The sequence below is a fragment of the Notothenia rossii genome (genome assembly GCF_949606895.1).
Source record: "Notothenia rossii genome assembly, chromosome: 1".
Taxonomy (NCBI): Eukaryota; Metazoa; Chordata; class Actinopteri; order Perciformes; family Nototheniidae; genus Notothenia; species Notothenia rossii.
Window position 1 is genome coordinate 91,361,995 of NC_136912.1, and position 22,572 is coordinate 91,384,566.

The following is a 22,572-nucleotide window of genomic DNA, read 5'->3' on the forward strand; positions in this document are numbered from 1 at the left end:
TTCAAACACCTGCGGCTTATAGTCCAGTGCGGCTTATACATGTACACATCATTCAATTTAGCTGCTGCGGCTTATATTCAGGTGCGCCTTATAGTCCGAAAATTACTTATAGTCCGGTAAATAAAAATCCCCCCCCCCCCCCCCATTCAATATGTTCTGCACTCTCACAATCAGCCTTTTGTTGTGATGTTGTTCCAGAGAAGACATGCTTCCTCACGATTTCATACAGCAGTGGTGCAGAGAAGATGAGACAAGTTAAAATAGCCGATCTGAATCCACTTAAGCTTCATGAAGACCGGCCGGAGGTCAGCTGTGCTCCTCTGTCAGGACAGATATGTACCGCAGGACTTATTATAAATTACCCATGGTAAAATTAGCCTGCCTTGGATAATGCCAAATGTGAAGGGGTTAATTAAATCTTTCAAAAAGATCCACCAATGAAGAGAGAAGTCAACACATTGGACTGGACGGAAAAAAGCTTAATTCACAACAACCGAATGTCCCGTGAGAGTCCCGTATTTTGCAAAGTTAAAAGGTTGGAGCTACTAATTGATTTGATTATTTAAACATGTATTTCTTGCTGTTTTTGTTTATTAAGTCATTCTTTCATTTAATAAAGAAGGCGTTGTGGTTTTATTTTGAAGGCAGCTTAAAGCACCAGGTGAGGTGATGGTATTTCTTTGAGAGCATCTCGTTATAAAACAACATGTGGGCTTGAACTTCTTATATCATATTATTCCAGATATTTGAACAAAGATATGGAAAATAAGAAGTTTACAGTTCTAACTACCGCAACTGTTCAGAGATCAAGTTACACTGAACATCAGACCGGACTCACTTCCTGCTTCACTCAATCAAATAAAAAAACACCCCATTGGAGACTAGGCTCTCTGTACTAGCACAGCCTGTATCCACTGAGCATGTACCCCGCCCCTGCACCCCCAGCCTCAGCTTATCTCCCCCCAACATGACACTGTCCCACCCCAGCAGCAAGTCTCGGGGGAGAGACTAAGATATATGTATTGGGTTTGGATATTTGAAAAGGCGTTTATGTTGAAATATTGTAAAATGTAAATTATTAAAACATTCTGAAACTTGTTATATAAGCTTTTTGTATGGATTTGGTTACAAATGCCTGGTTGAAATTAAAAATATGTCAATTTGCCACGAGATTTCCCGCTTTTTGCACGACACATGTTGCAGGGACTACTAGAATATTCAGTGTATTGCAAAAAAGCATAACGATACAGAGGTATTATTTAAAGGCCATGTTACGCTGGATGCTACCCCTCTGTTGACCGCATTGTAACGCCTCCCCAGATTACACTGCGAGGTAAAGAATACCCTCTCACACCTGCAAGCAGAGTGATCGTTTCACAGTTTCCACACCTCACGTGCCAGCCAGCAGGACATGCACTCATCAGCAGTGAAACTGATCAACACAGAGCGTTGGCGGCCATGTGTTGAAACGGTCAGTATCTAGTCCTCAGCTACGTGTTGTGAAAGCTCCCAGCGTGGTATTCATTACCCCAGTTGGAAACAGAAAGGCGTAAAAACAGCCAGAGTCGTAGTAACAGGAGGACAGAGTGCGATGTTTCTATTTCTATTTGTATTGGTGGTCTTCCTACTTGGCTGCCGGCCCCAGTCCCAGGTCTCGATGATGGAGTGATGCACGGAGGTGGACGTCTCCTCCTCCTCTTTCTTCTCTTTGTCGTTGGGTTCATCTTTTTTCTGAGTTCCAAAGCAGTCGGTGCAATCCTCTGAAATAATCAAGAAAACATATCTGACATTAAAGGTAGGGTAGGTAGGAATGGAGAAACCAGCTCGAGTGCGCTAGAATTTGAAAATACACAACCGTTAAAAATCTGCCACTTCCTTACAGAGCCCCTCCTCCAACACACACGAACGCGCACATGACCAATGAGGGCACGAGATAAGTTTGTGCACAGATGGAAGGCTGACAGGCAGGTAGGCCATCCAGTTACTTTAGCCGGGGCAGCTCAGATGATTGGTCGTGCTTTTTACAGCGCCACGGCTTCCACAGATGACTTTTTTTATGTATTTATCGTCAAAGCATTTCATGTATTCATTGCTATCGGGACGTTAAGAGCATTCCAAGGGAATTACCTACCCCACCTTTAACTTCAAGGCTATTGAGGATTTCGAATCAAACCATCGTTCAATGGTAACACGAATTTACACAACAACACACACACAATGAAATAAAGACGACTTATTATGCTGATTACGGGGGGGGGGGGGGGGGTAGTGTGGGAGATTTTAGCCTTTGCAGACCATTTACATGCACTCAAACTTATATAACACACTACAGGAAAGGGACAACCCCTAAAAGCACAACAATGTCTCTTCAACAGCCAAATGTACTTTAAGTTCATAATAATAATACATTTATTTTATATAGACGCCTTTAAAGGCTCTCAAGGTCGCCGTACAAACACACAAAAAACCAGATACACAATACATAACACCAGCGAAAGAGACCTAAACAAGACAAAGCAGTATATCAAAACATTTAAAAATAAAACAGAGGATGTGGGATGGATAATGATCAGGGTGGATATGCGAGAGTGAAGCGATATGTTTTGAGACGTGATTTGAAAACGGGGAGAGAGTCAGTGTCGCAGATGTCAGGTGGGAGAGAGAGTTCCAGAGGCGGGGTGCAGAGCGGCTGAATGCTCTAGACCAGGGCTATTCAATTAGTTTGGAATGGGGCCGGTTGATGAAACTAATCCAAAGCAAGGTGCCGGGAAAAAGATGGCTTGAAATATGAGCAATCCTATTAAGAGCTTCAGATACAGTAAATACTCCAACAGCATAGTGGACTGACTATATTGTGTTTAATTCAATCAAACAACATGGCCCCAAGGCCTTCATAGATCTAAATGGCAAGTTCAGAACTCAGTAGGCCGACATGTGAAGCTCATTTAACCATCAACATCATTTCATTTCATTTAGGTGAAATTATCTAATCATTCACGCAGAGATGCAATCAATGACAGGAGTTGTCACTACAGTAGCTAGTAGGTGGGTTCGAAACCCGAGCCCGCTGAAGTTTTCAGGCATTGTCTTCCCCTCTATCTCTCAATGTAACACCCTGTCTTAAATAAAGGCACTCTGGCCAGAAAAGAAATCTTTAAAAAAATTAATTAAAAAAAGTAGATTGCTTTTTAACATTATACTCAAAGGGCCAGTAAATATCACCCCGAGGCCCGATTTGGCCCGCGAGCCGCCTATTGAATAGCCCTGCTCTAAACCCCATGGCGGTTAAACGGAAGGGGGGTGCAGTGAGGTGGAGGGAAGCAGAAGACCTGAGAGTGCGGATGGGTGTGTTGATGTGCAGGAGATGGGAGGGAGGGGAGGGGTTAACTTAGTTGTTGGGGAGAAGGGCCTCTTCCTGAGAGGATTATAACGGATCTAACTATAGAACTGTTATATAGAACGGTGTTGATGTAATGTCAAAGTATTGTTTTGAAGAGATATCTGCTAAAAAAAGATCAAAGGTGCGGCTTGTTTTCCCGCTTCTGATGCTTTGGTTTCAGACAAGTAATACAAACGGTTACACAATCTATATATACAAGTGTACACACAGTCTAGGGTCAGCGGCTCAATAACACTAACTTTAGCTTAGGCCACAACCCCCCCCTTAAAGTTTATAAAATAGCAATGTTATTTTGACCAGCTCTGACCAGCTCTACATATTCTTCCTTTGCTGTTAATGAGTAGATGACAGTATATTTAGATGGTATGAACCCTGAAGCTGAGGGGAAATGCCACCCTCTAATTCTAAGGATCAGGTGACTTGGATCTACCCGTTGAACCTTTAAAATGCCAACGCTGTCAGCAGCTCATGTATCATCCCTAGACAGTGTGTACAAATGTACCGTGCCGTCACAAACAGCAGCCATGTGTGGATTGGTAAACAACATGGAGGGTGAATGTTGAAACCTCCGTGAGACATACCTGTGTGAGCGGACTCTTCTCCGCTGAACGTTATCTCCTCGTCTTTCACCATTTCATTCCACATCTCACTCAGACCCTCTGGAGAGAACGCCCGCTGACAAAGACAGAGAGAGACACCGAAACTCAGCAACGCAGCACATTTATTATCAGGGTATATGCAGGAATCCTGAAGTCAAGTGTAACACCTTTTAAGACCTTTTTTAAGACCCTTTCCATACATTTTAAGACCTCATCTCCACTTGGAGTTATAACCGGTTACCTTGGCGACACACTTTACCTCACATTGACTATAATACAGAATTGATTGTCCTTCCTCCTTATCTTCCAACCATTTGGACGCAAACTTGAATTTCCCCATAACGATGTTGTTGAACAACCGGGGTAAACGGACCGTCAGACATTATTAGACACACAAAGACACGTAAAAAAAAGCTGGATAATATAATATTCTGTGATGATATAGTACTGGCAATATGTATGCTGAAAACATTTAGGTTTTGATACTTGAGGTAAATTTTGCTCATAATACTTCTGCACTTCTACTTAAGTAACATTTCCAAGACTTTTACTCGAGTATTTTAGGACCATATTATCTGTACTTATACTGAAGTAAATAATCCGAATACTTCTTCCATCACTGCTGCTGCTGCTATGTTTGCTGTAATGCATTTTTGTTTTCTAAATACTCCTGGTACCAACTGAGAATAATAGTGTTATGATCTAGTTTTATATAGTTACATTTGTGAGTTGATGGTGCAGTCTCAGATGTGCACATGCAAATGTACACTGTACAAATCTACTATAAATCTAGAAGTAACAACAGCTGTCAGATACCTGTAGTGCAGTCGAGACTCCACAATATCTCCCACTGAAATATAGTGGAGTATATAGTAGCCGAAAAATATAGATTTAAATCAAAAGTCCCTCAGAATGGCACTGAGGTACAATACTCTTCATCACTGTTTTCTTAGTAAACTCTACATACAGTATACACACAGGTTATTATCAAAGCAGCACAATATAATCACAACCAAAATTGTTGTTTTGTGTCAAATTGTCCGACAAAATATCAATTTCTACGCGACTCATTTCCCTGTATTTCAGTCCTATTTGGATCCAACAATGTCTTCCACCCATGAAAGGAAATGAGTCGTGCAGTCTCCATAACCAAGGACAGAAGCCTTACACCCACAAACTAATATCAAATATAAATGAAGGCAGAGAGTTCTTAATAGCTGCTTTACCTCCGGCCTCCCAACTTACTCAAAGATACAGCGGCTGTGGTGTAAAAATGGCTGTCATGATCCTCAGAAACACTCACGAGTCGAAAGCCAACTCCTGCTTTCAAGGATCAAATATCTTAAAATGTCCACATGTTCGCTCACAGAGGGCACCAGACCAGAGACATACAACTGAAGCTGTCTTCTGCACCCTGAGAAAAACATGACACCCTCACCCAATTTAAAAACTGATTTCAGTCCAGACAAGCTCTGTTAGAAATCTGTCCGCACTCGTTTTGTAGAAAGAGACAGTGGTGTTTACTGAGATTAATAAAAGAGCTCATAATTACAACCAACATTAGTGTGTTTTCCACAACATACAGTAGATCCGCTTTAATACCTATTCCTCTAACTGTCTATAATATTACAGGATACACATCTCACAGGAAAACAATCATCATCTGTGCAGGAGGCTTGATGCAGCTTGCAGGGCTCTAGTGTGATATGCATTCACGTTCTGGTGTCACAGAACAATGTTTTGGAAAAATGAAACATCAGTGACATTAAGGCTGATAGAGATTCATCATTACACTTTGTCTCAAACACAATGCAGCCGCAGACTGAAAGACATTCACAGGGAGCTTCTTCCAAAATAAACTGACCAACAACAAAGTGGTTTTAGAAAGCAGAAAAAGATTAAACGTGCAATCTCTCAACTGAAGCAAAGACGACAAATTATATGCAGATTTCCTGAAACCTCAAAATATCATGCTGTCCTCTGTATCTAAAAAACAAGCAGTTCTTTCCCTGTGATTCCTCCTTAGTGTTCACATACCTGCAGGTCTATCTTCAGCCATTTGTCATGAAATCTCAGCTGAGCATCGAGGGTGAAAGATGGAGAAGGCATCTTGCCCTCTCCTCTCCTGGCTGCCAGCGCAGCCAACCTGCAGGACGAAGAGAAGAGAGGCTTGTTGGAAACTGAGACACATGTACAACGTTACAGTGAGAGGAGAATCAGATGATATACACTGACATTATTTAGTGAATGAATGCCTTGATAATAAAGTGAGGTTGGGTAAAATGTGCATGTTCCTACCCTGGCATATTTATAGCTTCCTTTGAAATGAATAAAACCTATTTGTGCCGGAAACAGCAGTGTTCTGAGAAGAGAGTTTTTCTTATCATACTAAATGTAGTGTTTGTGCAGAGGCCTGTACGACGAAGCCGGATGTTCTCTTAGCGAGCTAACTTCAGGGAACACTGGGTCTTTGGTCCCACGAAGCTGGTTCTCTTTTTAGCGGGCTAGATCTCCATGGTAACTTGTGCTGAGCGCCCAACCTGCTCCGGAGCAGGTTAGGTTGCAGGCTAAGAGATCAAGTCAGTGAAAGCACCGCCTGCTGACCAATCAGAGCTCAGTGTGCAGAGTTTAAAGCGATCAAGTCATATCACAGGAGAAAGGAAATACAGTTTAAACTGCCGTTGCAGGAAAGACGGCCTGCAAAAATCACAGACTGTGTGAACGTGAACATTTATAGAATATCATCTCCCATCTTCAGAGCAATCTGACTATTTCTATGTGATGTTAAAGTTGTACTGTTAGATATTTTCACAAAGAATGTCAGTACCAGATTTTAGGACTTAAAACCAATCCAAACAAACTTGATTTAATTGTCACTTATCCCGCTTAATCTAATCTATTTAGTCTTTGGGCATACATTTCTTAGCAACACCTTATCGGTTTTAAGATTAAAACTGACACAAAGATTATCTCAAACAAACGAATTTAAAACAGTCTGTGAAAATTCAGCATGACCCATAATATTATAACCCACATGTAAACAGATAGAAAAACACAAGGCTGAATCACTCCCATTTAAATGCCAAGTCTAAAATAAACAATCTTACTTTTAATACAGAAACTACATCTGAATATAGCTGAGTTTTATATGAATGTATCTGTTGAACACAAAACGATCTAACGGTATACTCATCAGGATCAACCTCTCCAACTCTTCTATTGATTCTTCAATAGTGACATCAATAAAGAATCACACCTTGGCTTCATTTACATAATTCACTCTTATAGTTAAAGGCCAGATATGTTTTTGTTCGTAAATGTTTATTTAGTCTATATATGTGGCTTAGCTTTTCTTTAGCTACATTGTTATACATTTCATATAATTTGGGATGTTTGTTAAACTGTACTTGTGTGTGTATTTATTTGACCTACATTTTGACCTATTTATTTCCCATATTATTGATAGCCTACAGAGTCAGATATGATCTGCCGTCTACTGTCTGTTAGCATTGATACTGTGAATATAACATGGTGTTAATATAGGATATCAGACACTGGTCCTGCAGGTAATGACACACACTGACACAGCATGTGTGTGTAACATACACTCATGTGCAATATACCCTTTATTTTCTCTCAATACTTTTTACCATGGTGTACTTATCCGCTAATATATACTTATTGTGTTTTTTTATTATAAATAGCTTGTACATACTTAATACATTTTGATATGCAAGTATTTTCTCTTCACTTTATCTACACTATACTTCTGCTGTTGTAATAATGTAGATTTCCCAAATAAAGGAATTCTGAATGAACAGGCTCATAATATCACATAATGCTAGTTGTATGTATCCAATGTATACAAAAACGAGACCATCATAGCTTAAATGCTAGCAAGGGCACAGTCTCTGTTAACCTTGATACTGTGAATGCAACATGGTGTTAATATAGGATAACAGACGCAAGTCCTACAGGTAATAACACACACTGACACAGCATGAACTCATAATAACGCAACACATAATGCTAGTTCACATTAGCTTATAGCTCAAGGCTAACCAGTTAGCTTGCAGCTAATACCGTTAGAACATCTTCCAGGCTAAGGTGATGACGCTTCTAATATGACACTGAACCAAATGAGATCAACTCTAGCAACACAATGGGCAACATGTCAATATAAACAACACATTTGTAGATTACCTGCGGTGTCTTCTCAAGCTATTCTCGTCCCTTCAGCTGCTTTGCTGCATTAACAAGACGTTCATAATGGACATGATTGACAGATCGCAGACAGGGGCACGAGGCATGGAAACAAATGACGTATAAGGTAAACGGGGAGCTATAGTGCAATGGATTTGCTCAACGCAACAGCCCGTTGAGAGGCGGGATTTGAATCCGTTGGGCACTGAGTCTACTCCGCCCTCTCTCACCGGTATTGGTTATAAATCGAGCGCTTTTTGTTAATGGAGGCGGGACTTAGGAGGGGCGGGGTTGGCTTGAAGACTGATGGAAAATGTCTGCTAGGTGGCGCTGTGTCTTAAGGAATTTAGTGTTTATTTCACATCAGTCTTATTTAGCCACAAAGTCACACGTTTAATATATTTTTAGATATTTATTCAGGCCACAGAGTAACATATAGCATATCGTTTTACTTATTATTTTTATTTATTTAGTGTTTATATTTCAATAACATTTTCCTTAGCTACAGGGTTTCATATTTCATAGATTTCAATTTGTTTACTTAATTATAGAGTATTTATTTCCCATTTGTTTCAGTATGCTACAGAGTTATATATTATCCTATACGTTAGGATGTTTATTTAATTATAGTGTATTTATTTTTGCATATGTTTTATTTAGCTAATGAGTGACTTATTTTATAGGATTCAATATTGTATTTTTTTCTACATTCTTTATCTCTGATTTTTATAAATACCAAGTATACCAATTTATTTAAATGTTTTGCCCTCTCTTATTTTAAATAACCCTGAATACAGTTAGTAAATTCAATGTTTTGCTTTCTACATTGTCTGAGCACTTGTACTATCAACTGGGTCACAACATTTGAAAGCATGTAAATAAATAAATAATTTACATATTTGATTATTTTTTATATAACATTGAAATGCTTTTAGACACCATTTTTTTTATGTGTCAACATTTCAAAGTAGATTTTATTTATCCAGTTATTTTATATTAATTTGTATTTATTTATGTATCTATCTTTGTATTCATCTATTTTTAAATGTATTTATTTACATTTTAAAGTACAGTATGGGATGGTGCAGCCGGGTGCTTGAGAAACTGCACATGCGCAGTGTGTCACTTCCGGTTCCAAACTCCCAACCCGTGGAGAGGAGCTTCAGTCATTCCTCAGTTAATGTTAGAATAAAGTAAATAAAAGTGAATAATGTCTCCAGACTCGGAGCAGAGCGGTGTCTCTTTCCCTGTCTCTGGAATACTGATAGCAGTGGTGTCGAGTTTCATCAATGGCTCCACCTTTGTGCTGCAGAAGAAGGGGATATTACGCTCCAGAGACAAAGGTATAATGAAGAAGATAATTAGATTTCTGTGTGGGAGACATGCATGCATACATATCTAGCTTTCTGTAGGAAAATAACACCATCAAATCTGTTCATAAAACGTGTTTCTGTGTTTTCCTCAGGGGGGTCGTACCTCACAGATGTGGTGTGGTGGGGGGGCACTCTGGCCAGTGAGTATACTCTATAGATAGTTATCCTTCATAACCAGAGGTGGGAGAAGTACTCAGGTCTTGTACCAGAGTGTAGGAATACTCGGTTTCAAGTAAAAGTCCTGCATTCAAAATGTTACTCAAGTAAAAGTGAAAAAGTATCAGCATCAAAATATACTTCAAGTACAAAAAGTAAAAGTAGTCATTCTGCAGATTGGTCCATTTCAGAATAATATATATAATGTGTTTTATAATGATTGATCAATGATCATTAAAGTGTTATCAAAGCTGGTAAAGGTGCAGGTAGTTTGAATGACTTTGTATACTGCAGGGTAGCTTGTGAATTGACTCCAGGTGGAACTAAAGTTTGATTTAAGAGATGATTATATTCATTCATGTGCAATGTTTTATCTCTGCCACTCTGACTGGAAAAAAAGAAAGCATAATGTTATCTTATTATAGCCCCACCTGTTGACACTAGAGGACAGTGGTGGAGAATGGTACTTAAGTAAAAGTATTTAAATACAAATAGGAAAGTGAACTTAAAGTATTAGGAGTAAATTACTCATGCAGAAAAAACTCAAAAATATTCAAATACTTAAGAATATTTTAAAGCAAAATATAAAAATAAATCCAATTTATTTTCTGTTAATCACTCATGGTTTTAGTTAATTAAATATAATTTTAGATGGTTTAATCTATACCAAATAATCATATTTTAAACTAATTTTGGGGTTCAAATTCAGAATGTATAAAGCAATTATAGCAAATATATCTGTAAAACAAATATAGTGGAGTAAAAAGTTCAAAATGTAGTCAAGTACAAGTATTAAGTAGTATAAAATGAAAGCACTTGGGTAAAATACAAGTACAGTTGCAAGAAAAAGGATGTGCACCCTTTGGAACTTCCTGGATTTCTGCATAAATTGGTCATAAAATGTGTTCTGATCTTCATCTAAGTCACAACAATAGACAAACACAGTCTGCTTAAGCTAAAACCACAAAAACAATGATATGTTTTTATGTTTTTATTGAACACACCATGTAAACATTCACAGTGCAGGGTGGAAAAAGTGAACCCTTGGATTGAATAACTGGTTGACCCTCCTTTGGAAGCAATAACCTCAACCGAAGGTTTCCTATAGTTGCATATCAGACCTGCACAACGGTCAGGAGGAGTTTTGGACCATTCCTTTTTACAAAACTGTTTCAGTTCAGCAATATTCTTGGGATGTCTGGTGTGAATCGCTCTCTTGAGGTTATGCCACAGCATCTCAATTGGGTTGAGGTCAGGACTCTGACTGGGCCACTCCAGAAGGCCTATTTTCTTCTGTTGAAGCCATTCTGTTGTTGATTTACTTCTGTGCTTTGGGTCGTTGTCCTGTTGCATCACCCATCTTCTGTTGAGCTTCAATTGGTGGACAGATGGCCTTAAGTTCTCCAGAAAAATGTCTTGATAAACTTGAGAATTCATTTTTCCGTCGATGATGGCAATCTGTCCAGGCCCTGAGGCAGCAAAGCAGCCCCAAACCATGATGCTTCCTCCACCATAATTCACAGTTGGGATGAGGTTTTGATGTTGGTGTGCTGTGCCTTTTTTTCTCCACACATAGCGTTGTGTGTTCCTTCCAAACAACTCAACTTTGGTTTCATCTGTCCACAGAATATTTTGGAACATCCAGGTGCTCTTTTGCAAACTTCAAACGTGCAGATCAGAACACATTTTATGACCAACTTATGCAGAAATCCAGGTAATTCCAAAGGGTTCAAATACTTTTTCTTGCAACTGTACCTTAAATGTGTAATTAAGTACATTTCTTGAGCAAATGTACTTAGTTACTTTGCAGCTCTGTTAGAGGATATAGGCCAACACGTTTGTCATGTTGTTGACACACCTGTGTATGTCTCTCATCAGTGATTGTTGGTCAGATTGGGAATTTCCTGGCGTATAACGTAGCCCCCGCTGTGATCGTCACACCTCTGGGAGCCCTGGGAGTGTTATTTGGGTAAGAGAGAGACTCTTTCTTATGTCCTGCTGGCACATTGACTATGTTTTTGATCATAAATAAAGCTTATTTGACTTTGTTATGAAGATGTTGTGTGCTCCTGCAGGGCTGTGCTGGCCTCGTGGATCCTGAAGGAGCATCTAAACATTCTGGGGAAGCTGGGCTGTGTTTTATGCTGCTGTGGCTCCGTGGTGCTCATCATCCACGCCCCTAAAGCCGAGACTGTGACCTCCAGAGAGCAGCTGGAGGAGAGGCTGGCAGACCCAGGTGAGACACTCAAATTAATCCAATAGAAAATAAATATCAATAAGATGCTTTTACTTAAGTGTGTTATGTAAGACAACAGAACAATGTAAAGTTAAAAAACAAGAAACCAAGATATTCAAGATTCAAGGCTTTATGGTCATTTTCACATTAGCTACAGTGTAGATGTGTCGATGGAAAAAACAGGCTCTTCCAACAGTGCAACATGTATATATATATATAATGTTTATGGATGTTCTAAAGTGCAGGTGTTTAATAGTCTTATGGCCTGTGGGATGAAACTGTCCCTGAGTCTGGTGGTTTTAAACCTGATACCAGAATTGTTTTATTTATAGGAAAACCTCATTCAGAATATCCAGACAGTAGCCTATTCACAAACAATGAAACACATGAGCACATACTACAGTTTAAAAAAGCAGAAATAAAAATCGAGCTGACTGAGTACTTCTCCTACCTCTCTAAATCTCTAAATAATCTCTCCTGCAGTGTTTGTGAGCTACGCCCTCCTGGTGGTGCTGCTGCTGCTCGTCCTCATCCTGTTTGTTGCTCCGGCTCACGGCTCCTCTAACATCATGGTGTACGTCTCCATATGCTCCCTGCTGGGTAGCTTCACCGTGCCCTGCAGCAAGGGCCTGGGCCTGGTGGCGGGGGAGGTGTTTGGGGCCGATGGGGGTCGCGCTCTGCCTCTCTTCCTCTTCCTGCTGTGCACGCTCGCCGTCAGCATCCTCCTGCAGTTCCTCTACATCAACAGGGCCCTGCAGAGCTTCAGCTCCAACCTGTTTGAAGCCGTGTACTATGTGGCGTTCACGTGCTCCGTGATCGTGGCGTCCGCTCTGCTGTTTAAGGAGTGGACGGCTCTGACGGCCACACACAGCCTGGCCCTGCTCTGCGCTCTCACCACGGTGTGTGTCGGAGTCGCTCTGCTGCGCATCTCACAGGAGGCCGAGGTCACCTGGAAGAAGAAGACGGACTGATGGAGATGATTTACGTTTACAGGCCGTTATGACACATTAAGTATTCCATCCATGCAAGTAGCATTCCTCATAACATACTTGATTGGTCAAAACTCAGTTTAAATGAACCATTTATAACTACCCTTCTTAAAGGTGGGGTAGGTAAGTTTGAGAAACCGGCTCGAGATACATTTTCTGTTATATTCCATGGAATGCTCTTAACATCCCGATAGCATTGAATATCTGAAGTGCTTTGACAAAAAATCCATAAAAAAATGTCATCTGTGGAAGCCTTGGCGCTGTAAAAAGCACGACCAATCATCTGAGCCGGTCCGGCTAAAGTAACTGGATGGCCTACCTGCCTGTCAGCCTTCCATCCGTGCACAAACTTATCTCGTGCCCTCATTGGTCATGTGTGCGTTCGTGTGTGTTGGAGGAGGGGCTCTGTGAGGAAGTGGCAGATTTTTTCCGGCTGTGTATTTTCAAATTCTAGCGCACTCGAGATGGTTTCTCCAAAATTACCTACCCCACCTTTAACATTTAACTTGAATCTCTTGCAGTTTCTTATGGAAATTTCTCAGTTACTGTGTAACCAATAATTAATTAAAGAGGCCCTACTATGCTTTTGGGGGTTTCCGTTTCCTGTAGTGTGTTTTATAGGTTTTTGTGCATGTAAATGGTCTGCAAAGGCTAAAATCCCAAACTTCCTCTCCTACCAATCAGAGCAGACTGGGCTTTGGTTTCAGACAGAGGGTGAAAAGAGGTGCTGCAGCACAGGCAGTATGAATACTGATATCAACCTGAACTCGAGCATACTATGTCCTCTTTAAATAACACCTAACAACAGTTAACAGGTAACAGGTAACAGTTAATTTCCCATGTTATATTTTGCCTATTTTCACATATGTACAAGAGGCTTAACGAACATATGCAACCTGTTAAATAGAAACTTAAAATAATTTAATACGCTCTTTGAAAGTTCCTCCAATGAAAGACTATATCATCGACACTTTAACTTATTCAGTGAGCCTGTGAATTATTCAGTGTAACTTAAGAAGCAGCCTCTTTAGTCCAGGAGCTGTGAAGACGAGTTTGAACAATGACTGAATTATCTCTGTCTGATAGACCAAATATAAACTTTTTTTAATTTTTTTTAAACGTGGTAACTGTGATGTGTTGTCAATTAATTGTTGATTAATTTGATTATGGACAATGTATTTAAAAAATATGTTTATATGTTTATAAATCATTAATTTCTACTATTTGTCATAAAAGTTTAAAAAACACTCGTTTAAATGTAGTTGTACTTCAATTTTACTAATACAGATTACTATACATGTAGTTTTAAAAAAATATATGGGACTCATACTTTCATTAAAGTATTAGTTTTAACTCCTCGCCAGTTGTTCACAAATGCTGTTGTCCATTATTTGTAATAATGTAGTACACACTTTTTTGAATAAACAAGGATTTCAGTACAGATTGTGCTGTATTATTGTAAAATGGAGAATAGAAGTAGTGGTAGTGATTTATGTTGATCCTTAACAATTATCCAAAAATGCATATTCAAATATTTATAATTAATAAGGCAATAAACTAAAGGGATGTTCCTAATTGCACTCTAATAAAATCTATAGTAAGTTGAATTATACATGTGTAAAACATTAAGTAATGTTATATAAGATGTAAAGAGACAATTGAATGTTGTTTATTTACTTATCTTTACGAGTAATTATAAGTAATTATAACATCTAGATGCATTGTGTTTTAAAACAGCTACTTTGTACATTAGTTGTCTAATTTTGTATAGATAATATGAATCACCTAATGACAGCAATAAAGATGACTCATGGTAAATACTATGAGTGTCAGTGTGCTTCTGGACTTCAACCTCCGGAGGGCTCGTCAGTTCAGCGGGCTCTGCTTCTCTGATAAGCAGAAGAAGAAGCTCTCAGTGCGGCAGTCGTTCAGCGGATCTCCTGCTGATGAACCTTGAGATGTGGAGCATCAGAAGCCGGAAGTAGGCTACCTATCAGCTAATCTGCTAGCTATTCCACTTTGCTCTTGTTGTGGGGAAACCAGCAGGCATCTACCTTTTGGACAGGTAATGTACTTCCATTATTTCCTATTTAACTTATTTAACCAAACAAATAACCAATAGCTGGGTTATTTGTATTTAACTTGACGCCAACTGACTTCGCTAGCCAGCCAATTAGTTTGCCGTCGAGCTAATACAAGCTACTGTGGCTATCGAGGGAAATACTCGTAATGCAATGCTTATATTTGGATGAAAATGTAATGCTTTGGCCCCACAATAATGGCCCTTTCAATGTGAATGGTTTTCTGATATTTGATGACAGTGTTTTTAAGGAAATAGGCTGTTTACTGCCGGTGTATCTAATTAACAGCCAAAATAAGATCGCGGATGTTGCCTTTGTTAATTACGCCCAAATGCTACGGAACTAACCAGATCAGGTACTGTCAGGTACCAGGCTACTAAGCTAAGCTAATAGTATTTAATCAAATGTGCCTTTCGTTACCTTTTTTTTTTTTTATAGAGGCCTTATAACTGTGTTTTGGCACTTTGCTTCGCACTTACGAACTGCAGTGCACTTCTTTTAAAATGTATGTATTTTAATTGTTTTTTTACTTAATTGTTTTTATTATTTGTATTTTTATATTGTATATTATATATTTTTTTCACTTTGTTATTATTGTTTGTTTTTTAAATGATAAATAATCAATGCAGTATACTTCCCATTATAGTTAAAATTGTATTTATATTCGATTATTTGTACTTTAAGTATTATTTGTATCATTATCAATCAGGGTTATATTTTCCCTTTTAATGTTACACATTATTTTATTTTTAAATGTATTTTATTTTATATTATCTATTCATATATACATACCTTTTTTTTTGTTTTCAAGGGTTATCATTTGTATCCTTAATTATTCATAGCCTCGTATCTATTTATCTAGCCTTTTGTATCTTATGATATGAAACCCCACTTTTAAGACCAGTGTTGCAAAGCACTGCATTTCCAAATGTAGTTCCTCGTTGTATCTTAGCTTAGCACAGAGCGTGCTCAGGTTAACCTCAGCGGTGTCCCTCCCTGAATTCCTCTGTTGGAAAGGTGTTATTGACATAGCAGCTGACTAAGTTGCACAAGGCTTTTTTTGCACAACACCCTCTCATCCTGCTGGCATTCAATCATCGATTCTAGTATGGGATAAGCTGACATTGAAACTAGTTAGTTGTAAAAGTTACTCTGATGGATTAATACCAAACATCAAATCATGGTGGATGACTTTTGCAATATCACCTGTGGAGACGGTAGGTCTTGGCTGTCAAAATGTCTCTTATGGACTTTTATACCCTCCATCAGCTGTTTATAAATGTCATGTCTAACTTTGTGTCTGCTCTCAGGGGTGTGGGCTGGACGGGACTGTCATTTAGGCAAGCACCTGCACTGTTTGCTCGTAGATGTGACAGACCACACCAACAGAACCAGCCTCACTATGGGTGAGGACCGGGGGAAGTATGATTTCTACCTCGGCCTGGGGTTGGCCGTCAGCTCCAGCATCTTCATCGGAGGAAGTTTCATCTTGAAGAAGAAAGGACTTCTGCGGCTGGCCAGGAAAGGATCCATGCGAGCAGGTACTGACCTTTAGTGAGGAACTGATGCACCTCACAAATTACCTAAAAACAAGGAACAAACTTTCCACCTGTCAGAGCATCGAAGGCACTCCCTGCTGCAGTTAAGCAACTGATAAGTATCTGAACAGGTAGAGGCACACCTGGAGAAAACACTTCACCTATGCTTCAGGTTTTCTTAGTTTTACTCTGAAGGGTGTGTGTTCGTGCATCGGGAAGCTTTCACAGGGAAGTTGAGCTGGAGGAAATAATTAACAACTTCATATAAAAACTTTTTTTTTTAGGGTAAAGTCCATAAAAGATACTCAGTGTTATAGAAGGTTCTGGTTCAAAGTACATTACCTTTTTCAGAAACTTTCCAAGAAAAGTTTGGGAGGATTTAAAAACAATTATAATAAGAACATATGTTTATTTATTTAAGTAGCACTTTTTAATGCAATGTAAAAAAAGTCCTTCTACAAAGACAAAATGAAAACACAGCAATAATAAAATAACCAAACATACATCATGCAAATATTTTTAACGTATGTTTTTAAGCTTCAATAATAAAATGAGCCCCTGACATTTGTATTAATTGTAATATTAATACCTTACCGTTTTTAAAGTTGTCTTATTTAGGGGAGGGGTCAATAAATTCACATGATATTTGAAAGGGGGATATACAGGCGTATAGAATCCTTTTATTTTAAAGGTAATTTGTTTTTGTGATTCAATGAAAGTTCAATAACTCAAACGTATTTACTTTAATTTGAGCTCAACTAAATTGGCTTTTTAAAATGTTCTATATGAATGTCAGCTGATGGTCGATCACCTGAGCCTCTGCAGCTTCTGCATGTTGTGTTTTGTTAACATGCAAATGTTATTCAAATGAATTGATTCAAATGTTCTTAATATATGCTGTTGTTCTTCAGGCCAGGGGGGTCATGCATATCTGAAGGAGTGGCTGTGGTGGGCCGGTTTATTATCAAGTAAGTGAAAACATGCAGGAGGTCCAAACTGTGATCAGATAGGAGCTGGTTAGTTAAAGGATGTTTAGGCAATGAGATTCAAACTGGGTTCAAGTTGGTTGAAAGGATAGATTTGTGAATTCAAGCCCTTTTTTAAAAAGGACTTAATTGAATCAACAGCATATTTTAGCCCCTCAAGTATAAAGATTTGCTGTTTTTCTTTATTTTAAATCATATGAGGGATATCTTTCACCAAATTAGACTATATTAAAAAGTAACTTGGTTCCAGCACTAGTGGGAGGACCTTACTTTTAATCAATTGTTGTTAAACCATGATATGTAACTTTGACCCAGTTTACCTCACACTTCTGGTATGTGTTGTTATGTAGTTTATCTGCAAATTACTCCACCCGTGATCTCATAATCATTATTGTTTCAACACATTAACCTCAGACAGTGCTTCATGTTTCCCTCAGCCTGCCTTTCATTACACCGTGTGTCTTACTGAGTGTTTGTCATACCTCTCAGTGGGAGCCGGTGAAGCAGCGAACTTTGCAGCGTACGCCTTCGCTCCGGCGACCCTGGTGACCCCACTGGGAGCGCTCAGCGTGCTCGTCAGGTAAAGATACCTCTGCAGGAAAAAAAAATCAGGTCTTCTGTGTTTTCCTCACCTCTTCTGCTTCAGTGAGAAATGTCTCGGGGTTAAGGAAAGATGATCAGAGGAAAGAGATGCACTGACACTGTGACGTCATTATGATGAGGAGGATGTTACTGAGTCTAGCGTACGGAAACTACAATGTCACATAGATGGACTAAAAACATCTAGATACTTTCTCTGTGTTTTTTATCCTGTTTCATGCAAGCTTTATAAACATGGACATCGGTAACACATATATTCTTCATTGCCAAGGAGTTGGTTGATCACACTCGTGTCCGGTTGGATTAATCCACATGAATCCCAATTATTATGACAGTATGAAACTATTTAAAGTGGACCTATCATGCTATATTTGAATAATATAGTGTAGGACCATACCTATATAAGGCATATTTATACTTTTTATTTTTCAAAATACCAAACAGATCATGCATTTTGGCCATTCCTCATTTCGCTCAATTTAACACTGTCTTTGCATGGGCTGATCCTGTGAGCACAGCACCATCTACAGGCCTGACATATGTATTACAGCATCTCCAGCGCTTTCCAACGGCAATGTCCGTGGCTGTCTCCTCCTGATTGGTGGAGTTGGCCCAATAGCCGTAGCGCCACTTCTGTGACGTCATAGAAGTGTTCAAATCTGGATCAGTCTGTATCAGATCCGTTGCAGCCCCTTTTTAAGAGATTTGGGTATGGAGGAAAATAGAGAGGGTTGTGTTTTCTGACACTTGGTGAGTTCCCTGGAACACCGGGGGGGGACATATTCATGTATAGAAGACGTACAAAAGTGCATTTTGCATGATAGGTCACCTTTTAAATAAATACAACTACTGACTGTGTCCTGTTCTGACCGTCCTGGACTGACTGTGTCCTGGACTGACTGTTTCCTGTACTGTGTTTGCAGTGCGGTGCTGTCGTCCTACTTCCTGACGGAGCGGTTGAACCTCCACGGGAAGCTGGGCTGCCTCCTCAGCATCCTGGGCTCCACCACCATGGTGATCCACGCCCCGCAGGAGGAGGAGATCAGCAGCCTGGACCACATGTCCGAGAAGCTCGTCGACCCAGGTACAGAGAGAACGGGCCGGAAACCTTTCTGTCATCATGGCTTACTTCCTTGTAACACTTAACAAAAGAATAAGGGAGGACATGTTGTGCTTTCTGGGGTTTTCCCTTTCCTGTAGTGTTCTATAGGTTTTAGTGCATGAGTCTGCAAAGGCTGAGATCCCTTCGTTCAGAGTTTCTCTCCCACAGACAGTAGAGGCACAAATTAATAATGCAGTGTTTCCCATACGTTGATTTATTTGTGGCGGGCGGTGCGGTGTCCCCACAAATAGAAATTCTGTGGGAAACACTGTAATGTGAACCTAAAGATGAGCAGAACCCGCTCTATTGAAATCAGTCTCAATCGGGCTCATTTCAAAATAAATGTGGATTTGCGTAAAAAAATAGTTTTTCAGGGTTCGGGTGTTTTGTTTGATTATAACTAAACAAAGTCTTTGCTTTCAGAATATGAAACTTTTATTTCCAAAATCACACGATAAATACATGTTTGAAGCTTGTGAAGGGAAGAAGGCACCTCTCACTCGCACCCTGCTGTTCCTCAGCGCCCCCCCCTCCCGCTGACATTATGAATGTAAGGCGTATAGTAACCATAGATAACACGGCAGGGTCCGTTACAGTTTGTTTTCATCTGATTTCATTTAAACAAAGTCTTGGCTTTCAGAATATTAACTTGTTTCGGCAAATTCAGATGATAAATACAACTTTGAAGCTTGTGACGGCATAATTACAAGCAGAGAACGGAGTAACTTAACGTCACAGCAGGCATAACAACAGCCGGTGTTTCTCGTGAGGGTTTTCCCCGGGAAACAAACACAATACACGTATACACACAAACACACACTCGTGAGCTTCCCCCAGACGAGTAATCCAAACCAAAATATTTTCCCTCCGTAGTCCTTTGATCATTTGCTCCTAATAATCAATCAGATCGATGGATTCCAGAGAAGAGATGACTAACAGTCATTATATAATGTGACATATTTAGATTAATATTTGGAGTACAACAACAATCCTGATATCATTAGAAAGCTAGGAATCTCCTCTTCCCAACAGTATACAACTCAAAATGTGTCCTCTGGTCAATGCGACTGATTTCGATGGAGCAGGTCACATATGTCCTCTTTAAAAGGCTACAGTATGTTCATGTTAAATTGCCTATTTTTGCTTGATTTAAGATCAAACTAGAACTACTTATTATGGCATTTTATTTGTCCTTAATTAAGACAAGTGGGCCCCATATCAGATACCAGGCTAATAAGCTAATATATTGAGAGATGTTGTATTGTATACCCCATGCCTACCATACAATATCTCTTCTTCTTTTGCAAAAAATAAATACATTACCGGGGGGGGAGGTGTAGGAGGTTAGATTTCCCCCCAAATTAAATAAAGAATGTCAGTTTTCTGCTGCTTATTTATGACATAGATATCAGAATATTCAAGGTTTTTATTTCTCAAATGTAAAAATTCAACAAATAAATACATTAGCAGACCCCGGGGGTGTAGGAGGTCAGATTTCCCCCCCCCCCAAATTAAATAAAGAATATCAGTTTTCTGCTGCTTATTTATGACGTAGATATCAGAATATTCAAGTTTTTTTTTCTCAAATGTAAAAATTCAACAAGTAAATATTGACAAATGCTGTTGTACCGAACACTACCAATGTGTTTGTATTCTTACTCACCTTGCCACCCGTTTCCCCCCCCCAGCCTTTTTATCCTTTGCCATTGTGGTCATCATTGTGGCGCTCATCTTCATCTTCGTGGTGGGTCCCCGTCACGGTCAGAGCAACATCCTGGTGTACATCACCATCTGCTCGGTGATCGGCTCGCTGTCGGTGTCCTGCGTCAAAGGCCTGGGCATCGCCATCAAGGAGGCGATCGCGGGGAAGGACGTGGTGGGGAACCCTCTGGCCTGGATCCTGCTGCTGGGGCTGCTGGCTTGCGTGAGCACGCAGATCAACTACCTGAACAAGGCACTGGACATCTTCAACACCTCGCTGGTGACGCCCATCTACTACGTGTTCTTCACCACCTCCGTGCTCTCCTGCTCCGCCATCCTCTTCAAGGAGTGGGGTCACATGGGGGCCGGGGACGTCATCGGGACCCTGAGCGGCTTCCTCACCATCATCGTGGGCATCTTCCTGCTGCACGCCTTCAAAGACGTGAGCGTCAGCCTGTCGTCGCTCGCCGTGTCCATGAGGAAGGACGAGCGCCCGGCGGCTAACGGCGTGGCGTCGCACTACGAGCTGCTGCACGAGTCCACGGGGGACATGGAGGACCGGGAGATGGGGCTGCCCTTTGACAGCGTCTCCAGGAGGAACGGGGCGATGACTTCCTCTTTAGATCACTGAGGAACTCTTCATACTGACTCAACACTAATGAGACAATCGACTGTGGGAAGCGTTCGGACAGCGGATTGTATTTAACGTTTTAATTTGCCTTACTTTTCTCTGAACCCTAGAACTTAATTTCATTCCTCTGTAGCGCTGTAAATATGAGTTTTTTTAAGAGAAGTTTTGTTATATGTACATGCATACTCATGCACTGACTTACTTTCTATAAATCAAAGGGGATAAAATGTTTTAATATATATTCTATATGAAGTCCTGCTGACAATTAAAAAAGGACGCTCACTATGGTTTGAGGTTTTTTCGTGATACTTGAAGGTAACGACAGATTTCGTTGGAAGTTTTCTTTTTTACATAAAGCTCTCGAGGTGAACCAACAGATTTGTTACATATTTATTGAATTAAAATGATTAAAACATTTGAAGGCACAGTGAATAAATGCTTAACATAAGTATGAGCGTTGTTACTTTTCAATTTCCTTTAAAATATTGTGCATGCACGTTCAACAACAATATAGAATATAACACCTCACCCTTAAAACTCCACCACCGCAAAGCCCTTAAATATTATCTGATAAAACTCATTTCACTTCCCTGATCTAAAGCTTTCTGCAAGTATAAAACAAAGAATAGTCATCCAAAAAGGGGAATATCTATTCGTTTATGATAAGGCACAAGTGAATACAAAAAATAATAACTGACACAAAAAAAAAAAGTGGCCCCTCTTCCCGACGTCTTCCTCTCTACGAAGTGACTGAGTGTGAGTTTCAGCTGCTGGCCAGAGACTGGTGAATGGGCGGCTGGAAGCAGCGCACGTGCTCCACCGGCATGTTCTCTCCGTCTCCGGCCTTCAGGTACTTGTTCAGGATCGAAAACACCTCGTTGTTGATGACCTGGAATCTGCGGATCCTGTCCACCATCTTCTTCAGCGGCTGAAGGAAGGCAGATATACAGAGGGGGGGGGGGATTCAATATCAGGAG

General features: G+C 39.9%; 3 protein-coding genes across 4 annotated transcripts in view; 1 reads left to right on the plus strand and 2 right to left on the minus strand.

Moving 5' to 3' along the window:
• Positions 1-8,227, minus strand: part of herc2 (HECT and RLD domain containing E3 ubiquitin protein ligase 2) — a 92,402-nt gene extending 84,175 nt beyond the window's left edge. The window contains 4 exon segments of the mRNA XM_079684224.1: positions 1,629-1,760; positions 3,982-4,075; positions 6,037-6,145; positions 8,203-8,227. Coding sequence (XP_079540350.1) covers positions 1,629-1,760; positions 3,982-4,075; positions 6,037-6,108 — 298 coding nt within the window. The 5' untranslated portion in view covers positions 6,109-6,145; positions 8,203-8,227.
• Positions 8,228-9,344: 1,117 nt separating this feature from the next.
• LOC307031402 (magnesium transporter NIPA2-like) lies at positions 9,345-22,043 on the plus strand. Of its 2 annotated transcripts, XM_079668496.1 has the most exons (9): positions 9,345-9,545; positions 9,668-9,715; positions 11,610-11,700; positions 11,807-11,967; positions 16,348-16,578; positions 17,487-17,543; positions 18,051-18,141; positions 19,085-19,245; positions 20,952-22,043. In XM_079668496.1, exons 1-9 carry the CDS (start codon positions 9,413-9,415, stop codon positions 21,593-21,595), a joined length of 1,617 nt encoding a protein of 538 aa, XP_079524622.1. In that variant the 5' UTR covers positions 9,345-9,412; the 3' UTR covers positions 21,596-22,043. The 2 variants fall into 2 exon arrangements, with proteins under 2 accessions (XP_079524622.1, XP_079524621.1); XM_079668495.1 differs by lacking the exons at positions 9,345-9,545; positions 9,668-9,715; positions 11,610-11,700; positions 11,807-11,967 and adding an exon at positions 14,820-15,021.
• The window catches only part of cyfip1 (cytoplasmic FMR1 interacting protein 1), a 35,092-nt gene continuing 34,491 nt past the window's right edge, over positions 21,972-22,572 (minus strand). The window contains exon 25 of the mRNA XM_079690551.1: positions 21,972-22,523. Coding sequence (XP_079546677.1) covers positions 22,359-22,523 — 165 coding nt within the window. The 3' untranslated portion in view covers positions 21,972-22,358. The remainder of the gene's footprint in view (positions 22,524-22,572) is intronic.